The 25,652-nt window shown below is 42.1% G+C and overlaps 1 protein-coding gene across 3 annotated transcripts in view; it reads left to right on the plus strand.

Moving 5' to 3' along the window:
• dab2 (DAB adaptor protein 2) overlaps window positions 1-25,652 on the plus strand; it is a 56,477-nt gene that overhangs the window by 13,621 nt on the left and 17,204 nt on the right. For all 3 annotated transcript variants that reach the window (XM_008102846.3, XM_062972454.1, XM_062972455.1), the window contains exons 2-9: window positions 8,405-8,607; window positions 9,390-9,529; window positions 10,610-10,708; window positions 18,007-18,138; window positions 19,743-19,826; window positions 21,932-21,955; window positions 22,128-22,175; window positions 22,415-22,477. In XM_008102846.3, coding sequence (XP_008101053.2) covers window positions 8,511-8,607; window positions 9,390-9,529; window positions 10,610-10,708; window positions 18,007-18,138; window positions 19,743-19,826; window positions 21,932-21,955; window positions 22,128-22,175; window positions 22,415-22,477 — 687 coding nt within the window. In that variant the 5' untranslated portion in view covers window positions 8,405-8,510. The remainder of the gene's footprint in view (window positions 1-8,404; window positions 8,608-9,389; window positions 9,530-10,609; window positions 10,709-18,006; window positions 18,139-19,742; window positions 19,827-21,931; window positions 21,956-22,127; window positions 22,176-22,414; window positions 22,478-25,652) is intronic.

Raw genomic sequence — 25,652 nt, forward strand, 5'->3', positions numbered from 1 at the left:
TAGAGATTCCAAGAAAGAGATTCTCTCAGTTTTAAAAAAGTAGTGTTTTCTAATTTGCATTTCCCCCATTTTTGTGGGAGTCCTGCACCCCTGATGCTCGTGAATGTGAAGGGCCTACTGTAGTCATGTTTTGATTCTAACTGTTCCCAAAGAAATGTTATGGAAATTCCATTTACTCTCTGAATTCCAGAAACCAAATAACATGTTGCCCCTCCTCCTTTCAAATAATTCATTAATTATTAGTGAGATCCAGGAAAACTGTAACCCTACTAAGATTTCCACTGTTTCTGAAAGTAAGTTGGAAAGTGTTTGTTGGACTATGCAGAGATCACAAGGGAGAAGGATAATGTGCAAAGTAAGGAGTTTTACCATCTTTCTGGCTACATATTAATAGAAATCATAGCAGTAAACAAACACCAAGTGCCAAGATTAAAACAGTGGGCAGACTTGCATAGATCATTCGCAGTGCTGTTGTCCATTTAAAGCAACTGTAATTATAATTATCATCCAGCCTACACTTGGTGTGAATAATATACTCTTTTTAGATGGTGGGACATCTGAATAGTGCTGCTGCAAATGGGTGCTGTTGCCAGAAGCCTACTTAAGCTCATCTGCTGGAGGATTCACAGTGACTGTGTTCCACTCCAACAGTAACCTGACCCTACTGCAGTCTAATGACATAGCTGCCTTCTCTCCATTCACACAAGCAGAGATGAGAATGTGAAATGTGAAAAAGGTTGTGTAACAACATGCCAGGGTTGGAGAACTGACTCCTGGATATCAATAGAATAATAACTCCTAATATGTCTTGGTCAGGCTGGCTAAAACTCTACTCCTCCTTGTGGCTTTTTAGATGTTGCAGATCACTATGGAGAAAGCCAGGCCAGAGCTGCTTATTTGATAATATTGATAATATTCTATTATCGAAATGCTGTTGATAGACTGATTAACTACAGCTGTGGAGGCAGGAAAACAAAAGCCTGTATGTATAAGTGGCATGAACGAAACAATCAGTAAAGATATGGTCTGCTTGGTGTTTGTCTGCCTTCCTTTGCCCACCACAATGAAATACTGCAAAAAGTGTAACCACTACCTTAACAAACCCATAGAATCCTGGTTTATCAACTGTGCATCGCACACCGCTCTTGAGTCTGTATCTATTGCTTGCTTTCCAGTTGCACAAATGACCCATTTGCCAGTCAGTCACATGCAACTTGCACCCTCCCCCCTTTAATGCTTGCACAATACCCTACAAAGCCTTGGAAAGCATTGCCAGCACAAGACCGTATCTCAGTGTCGAGCAGGACTTGTGTGAGATTTATGTGCCTAAGCGTCACAGTAGGTCAAGGCTCACTGACATACATGAATATGCTATTGTGTCATGCACAAGTAGGGGGGCTTAAATGTACAAATGGGTGCTGCTTAGGCCTTGCTTATGACAAGGTGGGAAATTATGTGATGTACAGGGTTGGGTTGTTTTTTGTTTGTTTTTTTGGAAGGATGTCTGATTGTGAGATGAGATTAGGAGCCATGGAGCTGTCCATTCTTATGGGCTTCATTGAAACCATTGTGATATTTTTAGGATCCATATAGATACTGTCATACAATTGCATGTTTTTTCATAACACATAAAGGTGGGCAATCTGTGGCCCTCTAGTTGTTGATGGATTAAAAGTCTTATCAGCCCTAAGCTGTATAGCAACATCTGGGAGAGCCACACTGATTCCCTTCCCCTGCTGTAAAGCTTTTGAGCTTGAATAGGAGCGAGTTGGTTGTAGAAGTGGGTGACTTTATCCAAAAAATTTACTAGAGTAGGGGAAAGTGTTATTACGATATAGGATATTACAGTAGAATCTCACTTATCCAAGCCTCGCTTATCCAAGCCTCTGGATTATCCATTGTAGTCAATGTTTCAATATATCATGATATTTTGGTGCTAAATTCATAAATACAGTAATTACAACATAACATTACTGCGTATTGAACTACTTTTTCTGTGAAATTTGTTGTATAACATGATGTTTTGGTGCTTAATTTGTAAAATCATAACCTAATTTGATGTTTAATAGGCTTTTCCTTAATCCCTCCTTATTATCCAAGTTATTCGCTTATCCAAGCTTCTGCCGGCCTGTTTAGCTTGGATATGTGAGACTCTACTGTATGAAGAAATCAATATATGCAATCTAATCAGATTTCTCCAGACCTGGTATCCTGCAGAAATGCTGGGCTATTACTACTTGAAATCGCTAGGTATTGATCCTTTTAACTCAACACACCTGGCTGGCACCAGGCTGAGTGAAGGCTGATTTATTTCTGCAGGGAAGCACAGAGGAGGTAGGGATGAGCCTGTTCATTTTTCTGAAGATGTTTGGAAAGAGGAAATCTTAGCCCACCAAGGAGCAGACTTGCTCTGGCAAGGCCCAGCTTCAAACTTGGACCGTTTTTTGCTTGACTGTTGAACCGAACACCCAGAGAGTGGGTAGAATATTGACATTGCAGCTGATGTTCCAAATTGTGAATGTAAAGCTGCTTTCAGAAATCCCCAAAAACAAGTCCTTGCTATTTCAGTGTTCTGCACGTATTCCAGGAAGAAGTCCCCTTCCAAGAGTTATGTCATGGTTGAGGAAGGTAGAAAAAGAGCTTAACTTTCCAAAGGAGGCTTCCCAAACAGGAGTCTAGCCAGCTGCTTCCCACCAATGGAATGTATCCCGGCATTGGCCATGTTGGCTCTGTTGCTGGGTGCTAGCAAAACAGGATAAATATCCATGGGTGGGGTGCTTTTTAAAGCATCTTGTTCCAGGGAGCTGCATCTTCCACAGCAAGACATAGGCTGTCTTCCTTTCCCCTGATGAAAACGAGAGTGGGATGACTTCTAATGAAGGATATGCTGCTTTTTGTAAGAGTATTCAGAGCTAAGGAAAAAATTGAACTCCCCCATACTAAAGGAGAACTAAGCTTCTAAAGGAGGTGGAAACAGTACTTGGCAGTTAGAGCTTCTTAGGAATTGTTGAATTTTGTTTTGAGGTAATGGACAAGATGGTTCCTCCTTGATGCAAAATCCAAAAAGTCAGGCAGTTAAATCTTAATTCAGTTCTGGCAGCAGGTCAGCACTTCACAGTATTTTGCTTCTCCCTAGCATCCAATCCCTGAAACAGCTGCCACTTTCTATATTATGACACAACAAACCCAGGGCTCTTTTTCCCCAGAGTGTTGAATAGTGAGAAAAAATGGAATTACCTTTCTGGGGTTCAGCTGTTAAAGTCATGTTTATAGTTTGAGCTATGCATAATTTGAAGGAGCCAATGAGTCTTTTTTTGTCCTTGATAAACAATTTAGAGCCAGCTCTATTTCAATGTCCTGGAGAACAACCAACAGATAACCATCTTCCTTCTGCCCACTCTCAACAGGAATCCTCCAGGGTTTTTTTTAGTTCTGTCCACTATGAGAAATGAATTTTGGCACAAGCAAGATTTTATTTGCAAATCTTTGTCCAGTGTTTTTGGAATTTCGTAAGGGAATTATCCTAATTTGGTTGAAATATGACCACCGCCACCCAGAAAGCCCAGAGAGCAACTTAGCGCAACAGGCTAACTGCTGTGTTGCAGAAAATCCTGCTGATCAAAAGGTCAGCAGTTCAAGCTCAGGTCAGGATTGAGCACCTGCCATTAACCCCAGCTCATCTGCCCACCTATCAGGTCAAAAGCAGAAATGCAAGTAGATAAATAGATACTGCGTTTAAGCGGGGAGGTAATAAAGGCGCCCTTAAAAGGACATTGATTGAAGGAAGCTCCTTGGCATAGAAGACTGAGTGACAGCATCCCCCGTGGTCGGAATCGGGCACAGCCTCCGAGAAATAAGATGGGAATATACTTCCTTTACCTCTATTGTGTTGTCTGTCTGTGTTAATTGTATAATTGTATATTCAGCATTGAATGTTTGCCGTACGTGTGTTCTGTGAGCCACTCTGAGTCCCTTTCAGGGTGAGAAAGGCATGGGATAAATACTGTGAAGAAATATACTGTTTCTGAAATTATATCTAACTTGTAGCATTTCTATAGAACTGAAAGCGTGGATGATACAAATATGAGTAGGACTTATAGTGGTGGCAAAAGCAGTTTATACAAACCTAGGCAACTACAACTTTAGTAGCCACATAGAGAAGTTCTGCTGGAAAATTGCCTCTTACCTTGCTGTTATATTTCTCTTAATTTGTTGTTTTGATAAGAGACACAAATGGTACCCAGGAAGCAACTGTAATTTTCTAAAGAAAATCTGCATGGGCCTCTTAAATCCATAATTACCCAGGCCTGCACTGGGCCCAATCCACATCAAGAATATGTTTTGGATTAAACTACCAGAGCAGATATTTCATGAAAAATAAAAGTATGGTAGGCATTTTAAGTATGTTTGTTTACACCATTTGGAGCCGTTTGGCCCTGACTCAATATCACATGTAGGCGGAACGCTGAAGATCAAAACATGGACTTGATAAGGAATGGAGATTAGCAGGACTGGAAACTTGTTCAGTTACCTCTATATTTTGAGGAAGTCAGACAATTTTGGTACATCTTATTCTGTTTAATATTGTTGAGATGGAACAAAGCAGAAAATAACATTTCATAGTGCAGGTTTTACACCTAGACAATACACATGATTAAAACACTGTTTGTGAAGCCCCACAAGAACCCCAAAACCATGTACTTCCATTATGGATATGGGGAAAAATGTCAAGATTTTCTTGAAGCATTTCAGTTTGCAAGGGTGAAAAAAACCAAGTGGAAACCACTTCTGTAATAAGGGGTTGAACCTTATGTTTGATCCCACTCTGCAGGGTCTTGGAGTTAACTGTGTTTTCAGTGCTCTACTATCTCAGATCAACTCCTGTAGTAGTGAGTTCCTTCACTGAAACTGAGATTGGGCTATAGGTCAGGAAGGAGAAAATGTGACTCTTAGCCTATATGTTTGCTGAAGAAGAGCTTGGAAGGATCAAAGGAATCTCAGTCACTAAAATATTAACTGGCTTAGGCTGCAACCTTTGTCCCTTGAATACCCTGATCAGCATTCCAGAAGCTTCAGTTGAGTAATAGGGTGCAAACAGAAAGATAAACATGATTTTTTTGGGGGGGGGGGGGGGAGAGACTCTAGGGGTAGGAATGGCTCTTCCATCCAGATGTTGCTGAATTGCTGGACTCAACACTTCTCAACACAAATCAAACACTTCCCAAGTGTCTAGGACTGTGTGATGTATTTTCGGATGATGCGTGCAGATCCCAGTAGGGTGGCCTTTTGCAGTTGGCAGATCGTAATTTTGTCAATGTCTATTGTTTACAAATGCTGGCTGAGATCTTTTGGAATGGCACCTAATGTGCCCATCACCACCGGGACCACCAGCACTGGTTTCTGCCAGAGTCTTTGAAGTTCAATCTTGAGGTCCTGATAGCGGCTGAGTTTTTCCTGTTGTTTTTAGTCAATGCGACTGTCACCTGGGATGGCAACATCAATGATCCAAACCCATCACCACCGGGACCACCAGCACTGGTTTCTGCCAGAGTCTTTGAAGTTCAATCTTGAGGTCCTGATAGCGGCTGAGTTTTTCCTGTTGTTTTTAGTCAATGCAACTGTCACCTGGGATGGCAACATCAATGATCCAAACCTTTTTCTTTTCCACAACTGTGATGTCTGGTGTGTTCTGTTCCAGAACTTTGTCAGTCTGGATTCGGAAGTCCCACAGTATCTTTGCGTGCTCATTTTCCAATACTTTTGCAGGTTTGTGATCCCACCAGGTCTTTACTGCTGGGAGGTGGTACTTGAGGCATAAGTTCCAATGAATCATTTGGGCCACATAGTTGTGCCTCTGTTTGTAGTCTGTGCGATTTTCTTACAGCAGGGGATTATTACGGGGGGGGGGGGGGTATTATTATTATTATTATTATTATTATTATTATTATACAAATTAATGTATTACGTAGATGCATTAGTAAAGGCGGAATGCACTACAGGCTGTGATACTCAACCTTCTTCAGTTTGGTATCTGAATCTCTATGAGAGGACTTTGAGTGTGGATAGATTTTTTTTAAGGTGAAGGTGGCAGCTGTGTATTGTAAAAAAAAGGTTTTTATACCTTCAAGACCTAAGGTAAAGGTAAATGTAAGTTTGTCAGTTTGTCAGTTTGAAATCTTTTGATGTAAAACTATCCATTGAACTATGGTCAGTGTTTGTGGTGAGTGCTGTGAAAGCTTAAAGAGGATACCAACTATCTATTTCAGAAGCATGCTAGCTTAAAAAATGAGCAAAGCATGTATTACAACTCAAATAAGTACATTTATCTGGCCTCAATTCATATGAAGAAGATTCACTGTGGAAGTTGATACAGTAGAGTCTCACTTATCCAACATAAACAGGCCGGTAGAACGTTGGATAAGCAAAAATGTTGGATAATAAGGAGGGATTAAGGAAAAGCCTATTAAACATCAAATTACATTATGATTTTACAAATTAAGCAACAAAACATCATGTTTTACAACAAATTGACAGAAAAAAGCAGTTTGGTACATGGTAATGTTATGTAGTAATTACTGTATTTAAGAATTTAGCCCCAAAACATCACAATGTATTGAGAACATTGACTACAAAAACATTGACTACTAAAAGGCAAACTGTGTTGGATAAACCAGAATGTTGGATAAGCGAATGCTGGATAAGTGAGACTCTACTGTATTATCAAAGTCCTGATCTGAATAAGCTCTAAATTGCAAAATAATAAATAAATACACATCAGGCATTAAATGTGTCTGTGGGGAGGCTTTTTCTGTTGAGGAGGGAGTAAAGGTTGGCGTGAGTAGAAACCACACATTTTACAAAATCAGGAGACTGGCAAAGCTTCTGCAATGCATATCTGAACTTCATTGTGAGCAAGGACTCTTAATACTTAAATTATGTTGACTTGTGTTAGAACATTATCAAATGAGGCTGATAAAACACAAGGAAGATCTTGTGACAATTCTGAAACTATATGACTCTGTATTTGGGGTACACTAGAGAATTAGTTTTTAAGTGAGCATGAGCTGAATAGGAATTAAGGCTGTGTGGAAGACTGAGGGAATTCGCATCGTGCCAGCATCATGCAATTGTATGGTAAAGTGAAAGAAATTATTTGTAATTGGTTGTTTTTGTTGCTTTCACAATGTGTTTGCAACAAGATAACTGGTTGGTGTGATAAGGTCCTTTGTTTTTGTAGCTATGAACATCAAAGCTATAGAAAACCTGTTCCACTTATTCACATGATGTTTACTACATTTTAGGATGGCTGGGAACATGCACTCCACATAAACCTTAAAAGTGGAAGTGAATTATTGAGTCATACAAAGAAATGCCTTATAATAATGAATTTTACTGGTTCAATGGGATAGCAAAATAAGACTGCATGCAAGGCCAGTCAAAGGCAAAACCCCCACTTATCCATAAACTATGGCACCTGTATCCCATGCTATAAATATATAACCTTAGCTCAACTAGAATTTCCCGAATGAGCTCAGGAAAAGCAGTCCTGGTATAAAAAAATACTTTTAATGGGCTCATCAAATGCAAGGGTCCAGCACATGCTTTATCTACAGAAGGTTGTACATTTAGTCATTGGTTTCAAAGTAAGTATATCCTCCATCTGTACCCATTTGGCAACGTCCTGATTACTCCCTTGCCATCCCATTTCCACCTTTTTTATTTCTCCTTCTCACACTTTTCCAGCTTACCTCAGCTGCTTCAAACAGAGTTCAAAGGGAAACTTATATTCGAAGACTTAACTCAGGAGGAATCTTGCCCTTCTCCTTTAATTTAAGCATAAGCAAACTGCTGCAGCCTCTCTCCTAGTGAGCATTCTCTTCCTCATTAATAACCTTTGTGATCTTGAACAAACACATTGCCTGGTTACATATGATGAGTGTTCATCTGTGAAATATTGGAGACTATGTTGTAGGAAACCCTGAGGAGGACTTTCTGACTGAGAATATACTAAGATAGATGGACAAGGTATTTTACGTAATGCAAATTAAGCATCCCCTATTCTGCCCTTTATTGGGGTTTTGTACATGAAATAAAGTTTTTGTGAATGTTAAACATTGTTCTGGTTTCTGGAACATGCAAACATTTTAACTCTAATGCAACACAAATAGAATTTGAAACACTAATTATTCTTTCTTGGTGGTTGTTTGATATTACTATTGATATTATTACTGTTGTTTAAATCTTTGTTTTAACTTGTTTTATCATCTTCTTGTGTTTTAAACTGTGTGTATTGTTAATGTATTTGTGCTGTTACTTTTGTAACATTGTCAGCCACCCCGAGTCCCCACGGGGAGATGGTGGCGGGGTATAAATAAAGTTTTATTATTATATTATTCTTTTGAAGGTCAGAATAGTATGCTTGTCTACTGAGGATCACTTGTCTACTGGATTCCCACTATCCCACTATCACCTACAAGATTTGCTCCTGGAGTTGAGGCTGGCCTCTCACCATGTCAAGCGAAGCAGAAACGACGAGTGTAAACAATCAGCCTGTTCAGCCACAGACACCAGTGAAATCACAACCTTTCAAAAAAGAGAAAAAGAAAGGTATGTTGAATTGAGGAGGTAGGTGGCAGGTCAATCCACATATTGAGTAGGACTATGCAGGGTTCCAACTGGTGTTGTCATAATGTAAAAGTGACATAAATTGTAGCTTTCAGAGAAACAGATCCACTAAAATTGGGCAGTAAGTTACCACCTTAGAAATTTTTTTCGTGTCAGGAGCAACTTGAGAAACTGCAAGTCACTTCTGGTGTGAGATAATTGGCCATCTGCAAGGATGTTGCCCAGGGAATGCCCGATGTTTGATGTTTTACCATCCTTGTAGGAAGCTTCTCTCATGTCCCCAAATGGAGCTGGAGCTGATAGAGGAAGTTCTTCTGTGCTCTCTTCTGTGTTGGATTCAAACTGGCAATTTTCAGGTCAGCAACCCAACCTTCAAGTCAGCAGTCCTGCCGGCACAAGGCTTAAACCTATTGTGCCACTGGGGGCTCCTACCGTAGGGACTTACCATAGGTTTTATAATCATTAGATCCTGCCTCTGCTGCCCTTTTAAGATGAACCACTAAAACTTTATGGAGTGAACTTGATTTTTTAAATGTTCTTCCACATACAAATTTTCTCAAGTGTTTTCCACTTTCCATATAAACAGAAAAGAGCTGCTATTGAATAACTAATCACTGTATCTGATGAAATACATGTGTATATTAAATGCACAGATGTGAGAAATGTGCTGCCCCTTATAAAATGCATCATTAAGAAAGAACAGACACCATTATCACTGTGACATACTATAGATTGATTTGCATGGCTAAAACTGGATTTTTCAGGAACAGAAAAGACGGAAGAATTCCTTTTGGCCAGATTTCAAGGTGATGGTGTACGATACAAGGCCAAACTGATTGGTGTTGATGATGTTCCGGAAGCAAGGGGAGACAAGATGAGCCAAGACTCCATGATGAAATTAAAGGTAAGCTGCCTTTCTTCTTGCTGCTTTAAGGCGCCAAATAAGAAATGGCTTGCAACCAAAGAGCTCTGCCGAATTTTAGTGTTGCCAACTCAAACTCTGAATTAGAACTCTCAGAGACAGTGGCAACATTTATACCTACCTGATTAATCAGTTTTAAAGTTTTAAAGCGCTCTGGAACATCCCCAAAGCCCTTTGGCTGTCTGTATGACCAGCCAGACCAAGGACAAGCATCTCCCTCCCATTTGAAACTTTTGGAGCTGCATTGGAAAACCAAAATAGCTATTTACTTTATGGAGTAAATCCCATATTCTATTGACAAGCATTAGCAGCTGGATGTAGTGGTCTCTCAGTGAGTTGCCATGGCCAAGCAAAGGTTCAAACTGGTCTCCCAGTCATACTTAGGTTCTCCAATACATCATGTTGAATCTCTGAGAAATTTATCACAGAAGGCAGTTAAATTGCAGTTATAGAAGGATAATGGCAGGATTTATCACATTGAGTCATTCCTCTTCTCTGTTTTCCTGAGGGTACACTGCTGGAAGACATTTTTTACAGAAGGAGGGCATATTGCATTTGCAAAAGAAATGCTTTCTAAGCATTTTCCCTCCAGGAAAGTGAGAAGAGATGAGCAATAACATGTGATAAGTCCTAGCCAAAGTTGCTGTGATCCTATTGTAATTGCAATTGCCTGTCTGTTACGAAAACTCTTGTGGGATAGTTTGTGCTCAAAGGTTGCTAATTCTTCCCCGAAGCTTGTCCACCCAGGGCTAAATGACCTACAAGTGTAGTCAGCATTCTTGATACTTGGCAAGGACTGCTTCATTTTCTGCAGGTACCTGAGCCTACATGAACCCCACTAAGATGGCCTTGCCAGTGAATTCTTCTAAAAACAATCGACCCAATTATTCAATCTAGTCAGAGTGAGAAATTATAAGGGACCTGGGAGGGAGTGCATGGCTGCCATTTGGTTTGGTGTATAACTGATTGATGACCCTGAATTGAACAAAAGGAAATAGATGGACGTATAAGCGCATTTCAGCTACTGACGCACTTCTATTCATGTTGGCTTTCTGTTTCTAGGGAATGGCAGTAGCAGCCCGTTCTCAAGGACAGCACAAGCAGAAAATATGGGTGAACATCTCTCTTGCTGGGATCAAGATCATAGATGAAAAGACAGGGGTAAGCTTTATGCTTGAGCTATCTGGAGCTGACCTTGCTTAGGAACTTGCTCTTTTATGAACATGAGAAATACCAATCCAACTTTAAATCTCTGAACTTCTAAAAATGTGGTTGACAGAACAGAGGCTCTTTTGCTGGACACACTTCAAAGAAATGAGATAATCATATTAGTCCAAATCAGTTAATTATTTATCTAAATGAAGTATCCTTTCAATTTATAATCTCAACCCAATGGAGTATATTACCTGTATCCTATAAACAAGGCATGAGGAATTAATCTTGACATGCTAATGCTTCTGAGTAAAAGGATAAGTAACTAACACACTGCCTTCCAACCACAACTCAGTTTTGTGATAGGTATGAATTTTCCCTTTTGCAGTATTCCTTTCTAAGTTAGCACAAAACCTCTTGGTAAAAGAGTTCACATTCTACCCCAGTTTCACTAGTTCTGATATGGACACAGATTACATGTAATCAGTATGATCTTAAACATTTTAGCCTTTAATTGCTAGTGACCTCTGTGCAGTGTGTTGTGTTGAAGGATGTGATATTTAAACTAAAAAAACTTAGGTTAGCTGTCAAGGACAGAACGCCACAAGATTCAAAGTAACAGAGTTTATTAGATTACAGAACTCAAAAATGCCCGTAAAACACAAGGGCCAGGCAGTTTTTGCCTTTAGGAGCAAAAAGGGGCAAAAGTAAATGTTCAAAAGATAAACCGGATTAAACCGGAGTTTAATCCGGGTAAAAACAAACTGCTTGCGTCAGCCTGGGTATAAACGAAACGAAAGCCAAGGAACAAAAGATACAAAGAATGCAACTAATTGGCAGCAGATTCCTCTCTGCTGCCAACACTGTGCTTAGAGTAACTTGCGTCGCTCCCCCACACACACAGCAGACAGGATCTCCAACACGAGTAAAACAGCCAAGGATTGTAGCAGTTGAGTAGACCAGTTCCGTTCCGTAGATCAAAGCCAGAAGCAGACGTTTGTAGTTTTTCCAAGTCCAAGAAGGGGGGAAGACAAGCCGTGGTCAGTTCAGTCCGAGTTCTCAAAGCAGGAGATGGCGTCCGTCAAGAAGACGACGGAGGGTCAAGCTAATAAGAGTAAGCACAGGTTTGCACAAACAAATGCCCACACAATCCCTCCCGCCGTCTGACCCTGGATTCCAATCAACTTACGTCACAGCACAGGAAAGCACACAAGTCTTCAGGGAAGCGTCCCATACACACACGGATCCCAAGCGTTTGCCCAGATTACCTTGCCCAACGCAATTTGCAATTGCTCCCAAGCCCCATTTTATGCCAGTTACAAATCTTCATCACTGTCAGCTGTCCTCCTTAACCCGGGCGTTTCCTCATCACTTTCCTCGTCAGAGCTGGAACACCTCTGACTACGCCCAACAGCATCTCCAGCTGTGGATCCCGTCCCATCCCTCCAGCTAAACCATGGGTCTAATCCTGAAGGTCCCCATTCATCTTCTGTCCCATCATGGCCAGTGGCACCCACTTCCTCCCTTACCCGAGTCCAATCCATCTCATCCTCCTCTGAGCTAACCAGCCCCTCCTCCATTCTCTCCGTAAACCCTTCGAAAGACTCCTCGTCAGATGGTGCTGCAAATATGTCTCGCAGTCTTTTTCTCTCTCGCTCCTCGAGAGTATCTGACTCTCGAGGAGTCTTACGCCCACGTCTGTCAGTAACAGAGCCATGAGGCTCAATCATAACACTATCCCCTCTCACAAAGGCCTCCTCCCCCGATGGCGGAGAAGTGGCAGTGATACCCTCCGCTATAGTACCACGACGACTAGAGGTATCAAGTTTCAACAGTGAACGATGAAAGACTGGATGGACCTTTAAACTAGACGGTAAACGCAAACGAAACGCAACAGAAGAAATCTTTTTAACAATAGGAAAGGGACCCAAATACCGAGGCGCAAACTTTCCCCCAGCCTGTTTAATATGTTTGGAAGATAACCACACCAAATCCCCTTCTTCCAACTCCTCCCCTGCCTGCCTGTGGCGGTCAGCCTGAGTCTTCTGCGTTGCCTTAGCTTCCAACAGTAAGCGACGGGCAACATCATGCAATGCAGCCATTTCCGAAGAGCGGTACACAGGGTCCGAAGAGACCACATTGGTCGACGGCGCCACACCTCCCCGTGGGTGAAAACCATAAGTTAGCTCAAATGGCGTATGCTGACTAGACGTGTGCACCGCATTGTTGTAAGCAAATTCCGCCACCGGTAACCACTTTACCCAAGCCGTGGGTTGATCTAAACAAAAACAACGCAGATACTGCTCTAAGAGCCCATTAACCCGTTCCGACTGTCCATCCGTTTGCGGATGGAAAGCTGAAGACACGTTTAACTTAGTCCCCAAACACTCATGGAAATGTTTCCAAAAGCGTGACACAAATTGCGGAGCCCTATCTGAAATAATCACCTCGGGTGCTCCGTGCAAACGATAGATGTGCTTTGTAAATAGTAAGGCCAACGTAGGGGCCGCCGGAATGGTTGAACAAGGAATAAAATGAGCCAGTTTACTAAATAAATCCACCACCACCCAAATACAAGTATAACCCCCAGACTTAGGCAAATCTGAAATAAAATCCATGGAAATGATTTGCCATGGCCTCTCCGGAACAGGTAAAGACGATAACAACCCTCTAGGGCGCCCAACAGGCGTCTTACTCTGCTGACAAACGGCGCAGCTGTCACAAAAGCGCAGAATGTCTTGCCGCATCTTTGGCCACCAGTAGCTCCTGGTGATAAGCTGTACGGTCTTGAACCTGCCAAAGTGCCCAGCCATGGGTTCGTCATGGTGGGCTCTAATCACCTCCAACCTGAGGGCCCCCACTGGTACGTAAACCTGCCCCCTACGCACCAATACCCCGTCTTGATCCTGGAGATGCGGCAGTATGGTACGGTTACCTGCAGAGAGCAGCATCAGTTGCTCCTGAGTCCACACATCATCCTTCTGAGCCTCAAGGATCTGGTCATGTAACCCAAGCCCATTATCTACAACACACAGAGAGGCAGTAGGCAAGATGGTCTGACATACTACCTGCTCATTGGTCTTAAATTCCGGCTTGCGGGATAAAGCATCGGCCCGCAAGTTTGCCTTCCCCTCCACGAACTGCACCTTGAAGTTAAACCTGGAGAAAAACAAAGCCCAGCGGATTTGACGCTGGTTTAACTTCTTTGCTGTTTGCAAGTGCTCTAAGTTCTTGTGATCAGATCTGACCACGATCTGGTGCCGTGCCCCTTCAAGCCAGTGCCGCCACACCTCAAACGCCACCTTAATCGCCAACAACTCCTTCTCCCATATGGTATAGTTCTGCTCGAAGGGTGTTAGTTGCCGCGAGTAAAATCCACAGGGACGCAAGGTCCCTGAGGAATCCTTCTGAGACAATACAGCCCCCAACGCGTAGCTAGAAGCGTCCGCTTCTACCACGAACGGTCTGTCAACATCAGGATGGGTTAGTATGTTATCCGATTGAAAACTAGACTTTAGTTGTAGAAACGCCTCGTGAGCTTCCCGCCCCCACACAAATGGCTGTTTCTTGCGCAGAAGCTGCGTCAAAGGTACCGTGAGCTTTGCAAAATTCGGAATAAACTCCCGGTAGTAATTAGCGAAACCCAAGAACCTTTGTACATCCTTCTTAGTCTTCAGCTCCTGCCATGAGTTGACGGCGTCAACCTTATGTGGGTCCATTTTAAGTTCCCTACCTGACACTACATGACCTAGGAACTCCACTTCAGGCACATGAAAGACGCACTTGGAAGCCTTGGCGAAAAGCCCATTAGCCCGCAGTCGGTGCAGAACCTGCTTGACATGTTGACGATGTTCTTTCTCGTCCTTAGAAAAAATCAAGATATCATCCAAATAAATCACTAAAAATTGATCAATTAGGTCCCTGAACACATCGTTCATGAACCTCTGGAATACCGCAGGAGCATTACAAAGCCCAAAAGGCATGACTCGGAACTCGTGGCATCCGAAACACGTGTTAAATGCCGTCTTCCATTCATCCCCTTCCCGTATACGGATTAAGTTATAGGCCCCCCGCAGGTCAAGCTTGGTAAAGACCTTAGCCCCTTGCACCCTTGATAACAGTTCCGAGATTAAAGGGAGCGGGTACCTATCCCGAATGGTGTATTTGTTTAGGATCCGATAGTCACAGACCAGCCTAAGTTCCCCAGTCTTTTTGGCTACAAAGAATACTGGTGCCGCAGTTGGAGAACTAGATGGGCGAATAAACCCCTTGGCTAAATTTTCATCTAGAAACTCCCGCAAAGCTTGCCTTTCCGGTACAGTCAAGGCATACAGCCTCCCTGCTGGCAGTTTCGCACCTTCTGCCAACTTGATGGCGCAATCATATGGCCTGTGCGGTGGTAATTTGTCCGCTTCTCTTTTACAAAATACATCCGAGAACTCCCCATACTCAGCAGGCACTCCCTCCATATCAGAATGAGTAACATTTAGAGTGCAACAATCCTGCCTCTTTAAGATCACTTTACGTGTTGCCCAATCTACTTGTGGGTTTACTACAGCTAGCCAATCCATCCCCAGGATCACATCATATCTAGGCAAGCTCGTAATATCCCACACAAACGTTCCCGTTACTCCCTGCACCTCCCACGTTACTGCTGAGGTTTCATGGTTAACCACCCCAGTCTCCAGCAGTCTCCCATCTGCTCCTTCCACCCACACGTCGCATGCCTTGCGCACTCTAGGAATGCCATGCTTCTTAGCAAACTCAATATCTACATAGGAGACCGTAGCTCCTGAGTCCAGCAGTGCCAAAGTAGAAACAAGTTCCCTTCCCCCAACAGATAATGTAATGGGTACGAAAACATGCTTCCTCCCCTCAGTTGACTGCTTGAGGAGTCCTAGTGCGTTGGACTCACGTCGCACTAGGGCTGGCCTTTTCCCGAAAGCTGGGAAGGTTTCACATTACAATTTTTGGCAAAATGCCCAGCATTCCCACAGTACAAACACAAGCCCAGCTGCCTCCTACGGCTCTTTTCCTCTGTAGACAGCTTTTTAAAGACCCCAAGCTCCATGGGCTCTTCCCCCATCACCACAGGTGCCCTGGTTACATGCATGGGTGGCGCACACATTGCTTTTGAGTGTTTACGAGCCTCGAACCTTGCGTCTAAACGCAGCACCTTAGCTACTAAGGCGTCCCAGCTTTCAGCCGGCTCCAAGCGTGCTAATTCATCCTGGAGCATATCACTTAACCCGGCAGTAAATAAAAGCATGAATGCATTTTCCCCCCAATCCAGCTGGTGGCGATACAGGTTAAACTTATTTAAGTAATCCAAAACAGTCCCCTTTCCCTGTTTCAACCGATACAGAGCCCACCCAGCGTTCTCCGTGCGGAGAGGATCCCCAAAAGTATCAGTTAACAACTTTTTGAAATTATTCAAATTGTCCTTGACTGGGTCATTTCCCAAAATTAAATTAGTGGCCCATTGTCCTGCGGGACCGGTCAACAAACTCAAAATAAAGGCCACCTTGCTAGTGTCTGTAGGAAAAGCATGAGCACTGAGCTGAGAAAAATAAAGCTCCACTTGTGCCAAAAAGGTTGGCAACTTGCACCTGGTTCCGTCAAAGCGTTCAGGAGTCAAAACATGTCCTTTCACAGCCTGAGCTGTTTGGCTAACGGTAAAAGCCGTTTGCAATTGGTCTACTTTGGCCCGTAACTCATCCATCGTCTTCCTGACGGGTTTATTGCTGCAATAAACTTTTTATAGGCGTTGGGCAATCTGTCAAGGACAGAACGCCACAAGATTCAAAGTAACAGAGTTTATTAGATTACAGAACTCAAAAATGCCCGTAAAACACAAGGGCCAGGCAGTTTTTGCCTTTAGGAGCAAAAAGGGGCAAAAGTAAATGTTCAAAAGATAAACCGGATTAAACCGGAGTTTAATCCGGGTAAAAACAAACTGCTTGCGTCAGCCTGGGTATAAACGAAACGAAAGCCAAGGAACAAAAGATACAAAGAATGCAACTAATTGGCAGCAGATTCCTCTCTGCTGCCAACACTGTGCTTAGAGTAACTTGCGTCGCTCCCCCACACACACAGCAGACAGGATCTCCAACACGAGTAAAACAGCCAAGGATTGTAGCAGTTGAGTAGACCAGTTCCGTTCCGTAGATCAAAGCCAGAAGCAGACGTTTGTAGTTTTTCCAAGTCCAAGAAGGGGGGAAGACAAGCCGTGGTCAGTTCAGTCCGAGTTCTCAAAGCAGGAGATGGCGTCCGTCAAGAAGACGACGGAGGGTCAAGCTAATAAGAGTAAGCACAGGTTTGCACAAACAAATGCCCACACAATCCCTCCCGCCGTCTGACCCTGGATTCCAATCAACTTACGTCACAGCACAGGAAAGCACACAAGTCTTCAGGGAAGCGTCCCATACACACACGGATCCCAAGCGTTTGCCCAGATTACCTTGCCCAACGCAATTTGCAATTGCTCCCAAGCCCCATTTTATGCCAGTTACAAATCTTCATCACTGTCAGCTGTCCTCCTTAACCCGGGCGTTTCCTCATCACTTTCCTCGTCAGAGCTGGAACACCTCTGACTACGCCCAACAGCATCTCCAGCTGTGGATCCCGTCCCATCCCTCCAGCTAAACCATGGGTCTAATCCTGAAGGTCCCCATTCATCTTCTGTCCCATCATGGCCAGTGGCACCCACTTCCTCCCTTACCCGAGTCCAATCCATCTCATCCTCCTCTGAGCTAACCAGCCCCTCCTCCATTCTCTCCGTAAACCCTTCGAAAGACTCCTCGTCAGATGGTGCTGCAAATATGTCTCGCAGTCTTTTTCTCTCTCGCTCCTCGAGAGTATCTGACTCTCGAGGAGTCTTACGCCCACGTCTGTCAGTAACAGAGCCATGAGGCTCAATCATAACATTAGCAGCCTTCCTAAGGAGGGCCAGCAAGTTCATTGCACCCTAAAGGAAGCATACTATTATGAGTGATATATACATACACTTGGTCTTTAGCATCTGCTGATTCTATATCCAACAATTCATGGCTTGATTTTTTTTTAAAAAAATCTGAAAAAGCAAACATTGATTGTGCAGTTCTATATAAAGCTTTTACTCTGCCATTGTACATAAAGGGACTAAAGCACCCATGGATTTTGGTGTGCATAGTGGGAATGGGAGTTGAATCGGCGGGGGAGGGGGGGGGTGTCCTAAAATTAAACTCCTGTGGACACTTTAATAAATAAGCAGTATACCTTCCAGGAATTAAAAAAAGTTGATACTGTGTCATTCATTCTGATTGTAGGTTATTGAACATGAGCACCCAGTCAACAAAATCTCCTTTATTGCCCGAGATGTGACTGACAACCGGGCCTTTGGCTATGTTTGTGGAGGAGAAGGGCAGCACCAGTTCTTCGCCATAAAAACAGCACAACAGGTAAACTTTAATAATGGCAGTGTCTTGTAACTAAGTGGATGTGTACTGTAATCCTAGATATTTTTGTTCCGAGTTCATGAAAATCAGATACAACTTCAGTATGAGCAGAGTGATTCAGCATGGATAGCAGAATAGAGTGAGGCTATGACTTTCCTTAATCTAGCTGTCGTTTGCCTTCACACTAGCCATTGTCATTGCTGTGTGCCTTCAAATCTCTTCCAACTTCTGCCTGTTGGAAGTCAACCTCACACTGCTCAAGTCTCCTGTCCTCAATAAGGAAGAATTAGATAGCTTTAGACTAGGCTGAGGGAATCCCTCCCCGCCCCCCACTCTTGAATGTCTGTTAATGTGGCCATTTGTGTTCTCGCTGTCTTTCTCCTCCTATTTTCTAACTGAAATCTCATGTTCTGCTTCTGCTTTTTTCCACCTTTACATGCAGACCTCTCTCTACTCTGTGTGTTTGAAGAAATGTAGTGTTTGGAGGTTTTTCCTCTTTTTGAACTTTAGAAGTAATGAAGTTAGAGAGAAGCTTTGACCCAATTCTTTTCTCTCAAGAAATGTAGTTCTTATATTTTTAAATAAACCTTTTGAAACTTTAAAGATGGAACTCTGTATCTTTGCTTCCCAAGCTCAAGAATTCTTTTGCAGCCACAACGTTTCACTTTCTTTTTTCTGTGAGCTGACTGCTCAATTAAATATGCTCTGTTAATTCCCTAACACTGCCAACCCTAAGGTGACTCTAATGCAGGGTTTTCTAGGGCTAAGAGTGTTCAGCTCACCCAAGGTGACTATTGGTTCCCATGACTGAACTTCCAGAATCATGGTCCACAATGTTCAAACCATTACACCATACTAGCTCTCTCACAGTAGCCTCACCGAAGATAAAATAGCTCACCATTGATCTACTAATACACTGTTGGTTCTAGTTCCATGTAAACTTAAATGATGAATTAAAATATTAAGTTTGACTCAGGGCCCTTCCACACAGCCATATAACCCAGAATATCAAGGCAGAATATCCCACAATACCTGCTTTGAATTGAGATATCTGAGTCCGCGTTGCCATATATTCCAGTTCAAAGCAGAAAATATGGGATTTTATTCAGCTGTGTGGAAAAGGGGCCCCAGAGATACTAATGGCTGACCAAAGTCCCATTTCATTCCAGTCAGTTAGTTTGTTCTGATCCAGATTGTTGAGATGATCAGTATAAGCATCAGCTACATGGAAACATATAGGCAATGCAACACAAAGCAGAAGTTGGGAGCATGTTTCTGGAAAATATCCAAGCCAGTAGGTGAACTCTGGCCTTGGATTCTAGCAAACTGCACCAGACCAGTACCTTCTGTGCTTTTGTTCAACCAGAATTAGAGGCAGGAATGCTTCTAAAACAATTCCACTAGATTGTGCAGATAGATAAACAGGAATTAAGTCCTTCTCCTGAGATACTATGTAACTAAGTGGATTCCATTCCTTGGAAATGATTGAGTCTCCTCTGCTTAATTTCAGTAGTAGTAATTTCAGTTCAGTTGATTCCAGTATTTTAAGCATTTGAACCACTCTTTTTTGAAATGAAACAAAACTGTCCTTTCTTCTATGTCCCCAGGCAGAACCTCTAGTTGTAGACCTGAAGGATCTTTTCCAAGTCATTTATAACATCAAAAGAAAAGAAGAGGATGATAAGAAAAAGGTAACATTGCTTAATAGGTTATGCTTTCCATATTTCAAGGCATGATGGTTGTGGTGGTTGTGATGATGATATAAAAAGCATGCAACCTCCCTCCCCCCCCCCCCCCCCAGCTTTGGTCTCAATGCAGCTCACAAACATAAGCATAGATTTTAAAAAATAACAGGATACAAAGGTAAAGGTTTTTCCCTGACTTAATGTCCAGTCATGTCTGACTCTGGGGGTTGGTGCTCATCTCCATTTCTAAGCCAAAGAGCTGGTGTTGTCCATAGACACCTCCAAGGTCATGTGGCTGGCATGACTGCATGGAGTGCTGTTACCTTCCCGCTGGAGCGGTACCTATTGATCTACTCACATTTGCATGTTTTCAAACTGCTAGGTTGGCAGAAGCTGGGGCTAACAGCAGGTGCTCGCTCTGCTCCCCAAATTCGAACCTGCAACCTTTCGGTCCCCAAGTTAAGCATTATTATCAAATGGTTCCAAACAATTAAAAATGAAAACATTAAATACATGGGAGTTTTAAAAATCCAGTATGTTTTACAAGCTATTGTATCTGGGGGAATGAAGAAGGTCCCCCCAGAAGGTTTTAAAGCATAGGGGAAATGCTGTTGTTGGCACATTTACACTGATCATATAATCCAGTTTGGAACTAGCTTCAAACTGCAGTGGCTACCAAATGCATGCTGCCAAAATGCACTCTTGTGCTAATTAAAGCCAGTAAACTGGATTAAACAAATTTGGGGAAATGTCCAAGTTAAGCCCTTTAATCCACTTCAGTGAGCCCCAAATCTAAACCACATCCCATGGTGAAACTGGCTCTGCAAAATCCAAAAAGATTTACATACATCCACCTAAGTTGGAGCGCTCTGTAGATTTCCAAATGTGGAGGGGGTGCCAAAAAATGCCCCAAGGGACAAGTAACTGATTATCTCCACTGCTGGGTTTTTGTTTTGTTTTGTTTACACCTGGTATGTCTCCAGAGCACTAGTATTCATCTCAAATAGAAATGATAAAAAACTGTTTTCTAACTGTGGATTCTGGGCCTGGCTTCAGGCCACCTTCCATGCTTTACTATAATCACTTCCCTGGCTTCAAACCTGTTCCAGAACTGTCAGGTTAATCATCTGCACAAGAAAACTGAACCTAAGTGGCCAGTATAGATAAACCTGTTGTATGCCTTCAAGTCATTTTTACTTAAGGCAATACTGTCATGTGAGGGGGGGGGGGGGGTGGCAGCAAAATTTATTCAGAAGAGGTTTGCCATTGCCTTCATTTGAGGCTGAGAGAATGTGACTTGCCCACAGTCACCGAATGGATTTCCATGGACAGAACCATAGTTAAACCCCTTTATTTCGTATCAATAGCATTTCATAAATAAATAAGTTTAAAATTGATAAAAAGGGGTTACAAGCACAGTCAAACCATTATGTCACACTGACTCATGTATGGGAGAGTACAGTCTTCAAATACTATTTTAAATAGCACTAAACACAATTAGTAAATATCATTTAAATAGTATTAAAATTAATATTAGTGTTCAATAACTGTGATGATAAATATTTAAGACTATTCAGGAGTTATATAGTTTTTAAAGTAATTGTCCTGCATTTACTTTGTAAATTGCTTTACGGTTTGTGTTTGGGGGAAAAGTCAGGTCTTAAGCTAATGTTGAGTGATTGTTATTATTATTGATACAATGTGTTTACTTCAGAGTTCAGTAAAAGCTGGTGTTAGTCCAAAACTGAATGTAATATAAATTGGACCAGACTGAAGGAAACATGTCCGCAATCAGTAATGCCAATCAGCTTGCTCTAAGGCCTCTTCTACACAGCTGTATAAAATACAGATTATCTGCTTAGAACTGGATTATCTGGCAGTGTAGACTCAGATAATCCAGTTCAAAGCAGATAATGTGGATTATCTGCCTTGATCTTCTGGATTATATGGCAGTGTAAAAGAGCCCTTAGATTGTGCATTTTGCTATCATCAAAAGAGTCCCTGTCTTAATTCTTGGGAAAATAAATAGGTAGTAGGTGATGGAAAATTTACAAGGTACTTAAAACATTGCGCTTCCTATGAGTAATAGAAGTGTAACTTCTCTTTTTCAGAATGAAGAGGCCAATAAAATTGAGGTAAGAAACAAGCTCTGTCCTCAGTCATGGAAAGCTTTTCATCTAACAGACTTCATTACAGTTGCTACTTCCAAACAATGTGAAACACTGAATGCTTTCTTGTTACTTGTTTTATAAATTTGAGAATACAGCAGCTGAGTCTTCATCCTGACTTGATTTTGTTCTCTTTCAGAATGGTAGTGATGAGACATCTTCTGATCAAGCTGGCAAAATGAAGCTGGTACGTACAGGTGTCTGATCTGAATAACCAGGTAACAGACATCTAAATAGCCGTTGGGCTGGAGGGAAATCACATTACTTAAGCAAACTCAGGCTGAACTAATGCAGCAAGATAAACCAGACTACTGCAGAGATTCAGGTTTTTCAAGAGTTCATGTCTATGCTGTAGCATAGACTCAAGTGACTTTGTAGGCCAATGTGTGTGCAATCCTAATTTCTTGCATTTCTTCTTCTTTAAAGGCTGTTGACCAGATGGATCTGTTTGGAGACATGTCTACTCCTCCTGACTTGAACAGTCCGACAGTGAGTAGTAAAGGATTATAACTTTTGGGTTTCATATCCGGAGAAGACAAGTGTTTTGATCAACAATAATATTGAATATTTGGCTGTGTAAGGTGGGATCAGAACAGTAGATGTGGGTTCATTTGTTGAATCTTCCCATGGATATATTTGAAGCCAGTATCATCCCTATCTTCTTAAGGTTTATAATAGTGAAAACCAATATTTCCAAAAAGATATTGAAGAAACAATGTCCATAATTGAGTAGTTGAGTAGTTTATTAGGCTTAAATCCTACTACTAGTCCAACTTAAACAAATTCAATTAATTAATTGTTCAGTGGTAAATGTAAATTCCATTGGGTCTCTAGTTGAGATGGCTTAATTGAGTCGTTCTTAACCTGTGGGTCCCCAGATGTTTTGGCTTTCAACTCCCAGAAATTCTAACAGCTGGTATACGGACTGGCATTTCTGGGAGTTGTAGGCCAAAACACATGAGGGCCCACAGTTCGAGAACTACTGACTTAGTTGGATGCAAGACTTTATAGGTATGAGCTGGTCATTGAACATAATAAAAGTTTACTTACTTACTATAGGTATAGGAACTGGTTCTTAAGTGGTCATACTGAAAAGATCCGAGAAGGGTGCCCAGGACAATTGACTTTCACATTTGTGGGTTTATCTTTTGTGGATTTGATTAATATGTTCTCTCTAGGTCCTCCAACTCAAATTTAGAAAAAGTTAAACCTGTTCGTTCTGGAGATTTCTTTAGAGCAGTGTTTCTCAAACTGTGCTTCTCCAGGTGTTTTGGACTTCAGCTTCCAGAAATCTCAGCCAGCTTACCAGCTGTTAGGAATTGTGAGGAGATGAAGTCCAAAACATCTGGAGGAGCACAGTTTGAGAAACTCTGTTCTAGAGGGAACACTTTCCCAAGAAGTATTCTCTCTATAGTGCAATTGCATGTTGACCACTTATGGTGAAAGGTGACTGTAGAGTCAGCCTGGTAAACCTTGAGATTCCTAGAAAAGTGCTTTCTCAGGTAAAAAAACAGTGTTTTTAAATTCATGTTTCTTCCACTTTTACAGGGGTCCTGTGCCCCTACCCACACAAAAGGATTTCAGATCTAGAAGAATACCAGATCCAGAGGCAAATCAGCCTTATTCTAGAAATGCTAAAACTGAAGTAGAATTTGTCTGCAGGAACTATTATCTTCTTGCCAAAAATGCATTTGCAGTTTGAATTTGGAGGGATGCAAACAGAAGGCAGCAGGTCTCCATTTCAAAAAATGAATGCATTTTCCTTGAGCTCTCCATAACACCTGAACACTTGGATGAGAAGCAGAATTAGGGTGTAATTTGTGACAGGCAGCTCTACCTTTTAATCACACTGGATGGTTTTTCCAGGAAATCTGAAATAATGTCTCTCAGGACTGAGCCAATGTTCAGTACTTTTGGCTATTTCTCTCACAAGACCAAAAATCTGTCCTATGTGTTAAGAGCATGTGGCATTAGATCCTTGCTCAGAAAATGTCAGATGTCCATATCCTGCTGCTTCTGTCATTGAATGCTCTACATTTGTCATCTTCCCCTGTCCTGTTACATTTTCTTTAAACAGAAAACAGTCTCAAACCATTTTTCATTCATCATTACTCCATGGTCTCTGCACCCATTCTTGTGAAATGTTGTAGGTTTCCCTTGGTTTGCATTTAAATTGCTTTCCAAAATACAGATAAAGCTGGAAGGTTGATCATCCCCTTTCCCAGATGCCTAAAGTTTTGGACCCAATCCTTCTGCAGTTTTGCAAGTTGCGTAATTTTGTCCACCTCTACCCCACAAATCAGTTTTACAACAGTTGTTCCCTAAATTTTAGGATAAGTATGTCATTTTCCTTTTTTAGGGATCCCTCCTCATCAGTCCAGCAGAGTTGAACTGCTGCACTGAGTCAAGGAGCAGATAGTCTGTTGGTCTATCTGTGTGGACTATCAAACATGTGTTTTAAAAATGCAAGAACCTAACTTAAAATAGCCTCAAAGGAGTGTTTCTGATGCTAAACAATGCAGACGTGTCCTGTAACATGTTAAAAAGGCAAATTGCAACTTCTGGGGGTTTCCACCCCCCCCCCCCCCCCAGAAATGACTATTTGTTTTCTTTTGGACCAGAAAAAGGACATTTGGGTGAGTCTAAAAGGGCTGAGATGGGGCCACACACCAGCTCAGAGCCACACATATCCCACCCTTGATATGCAAGTTGCTCTCATACAAATCTTGGTGTCTGTTCTTCTAAAATGTGTTGACGTAGGACCCCTCAAAATGGACAGCTCTCCCTGTTTTAAAAGTTATAGGCAAACCCCTAGCATTAAGGTGCTACCGTGTCTGCTAATTTTAGCTAATCTCCACAAGAAGAAAAAATAACAGTTGCTGAAGGTTTTCTATGGGAGACATTAAAATTTGGATTTCCAAATCAGGCTTTGAATTTGGACCCGATTCAGGCTGAGCTATTTTCCTAACTGAAGTGTGAAGCAACTCTTGTACATTTTATTTACCCCTAGTATTAAATGTAGATTGACTACTAAAGGTTTGAGTTGGCATCTCCAAATACTTGTGATAGGTTTGGAAGTACTGTATAAGCAAAATTATAGTATCTTTCTAAAGCAGGCATGGGCAAACTTCAGCCCTACAGGTGCTATGGACCAACTCCCAGAAATCCCAGGCAGCTTGCTGGCTGTTAGGGATTGTTGGAGTTGAAGTCCAAAACAACGGTGGGCCAAAGTTTGTCCATGCCTGCTCTAGAAGGACACCACACTTTGCCTATACTTCTAAACCTATAAGTATTTGAAGAAGACAACCCAGAGCTTTTGTAAGGTAAGAATCAGGGAAAAAAGCTTGAAATACAAAGCTCAAATAGAAAGATCAACCTGTCCCCCATGGCCTGACTTGCCAGTGAAATGTCTCTGGGAAGATTACAGCTCTTCAATGTGGCCAAAGTGTAGCTCTTCCCTTATTGTTAGTCTGCATCTCCTAGCATTCCTCATCATTGATTTTCTTGGCTAGAGCTGGTAGGAGTTGCAGACTAGCAAGATCTGGAGAGCTGTAGTTTGCCCATCCCTACCATAATGTAACTGTCAGATAGCAAAATGTTTGTAAGTCATAGGAAGCGTGTTTTCAAAAACCATGTTTCCTCACAAGTCTGCTTGCTTATCGTT

Source organism: Anolis carolinensis, chromosome 2 (assembly GCF_035594765.1).
Source record: "Anolis carolinensis isolate JA03-04 chromosome 2, rAnoCar3.1.pri, whole genome shotgun sequence".
In the NCBI taxonomy this organism is placed as follows: domain Eukaryota; kingdom Metazoa; phylum Chordata; class Lepidosauria; order Squamata; family Dactyloidae; genus Anolis; species Anolis carolinensis.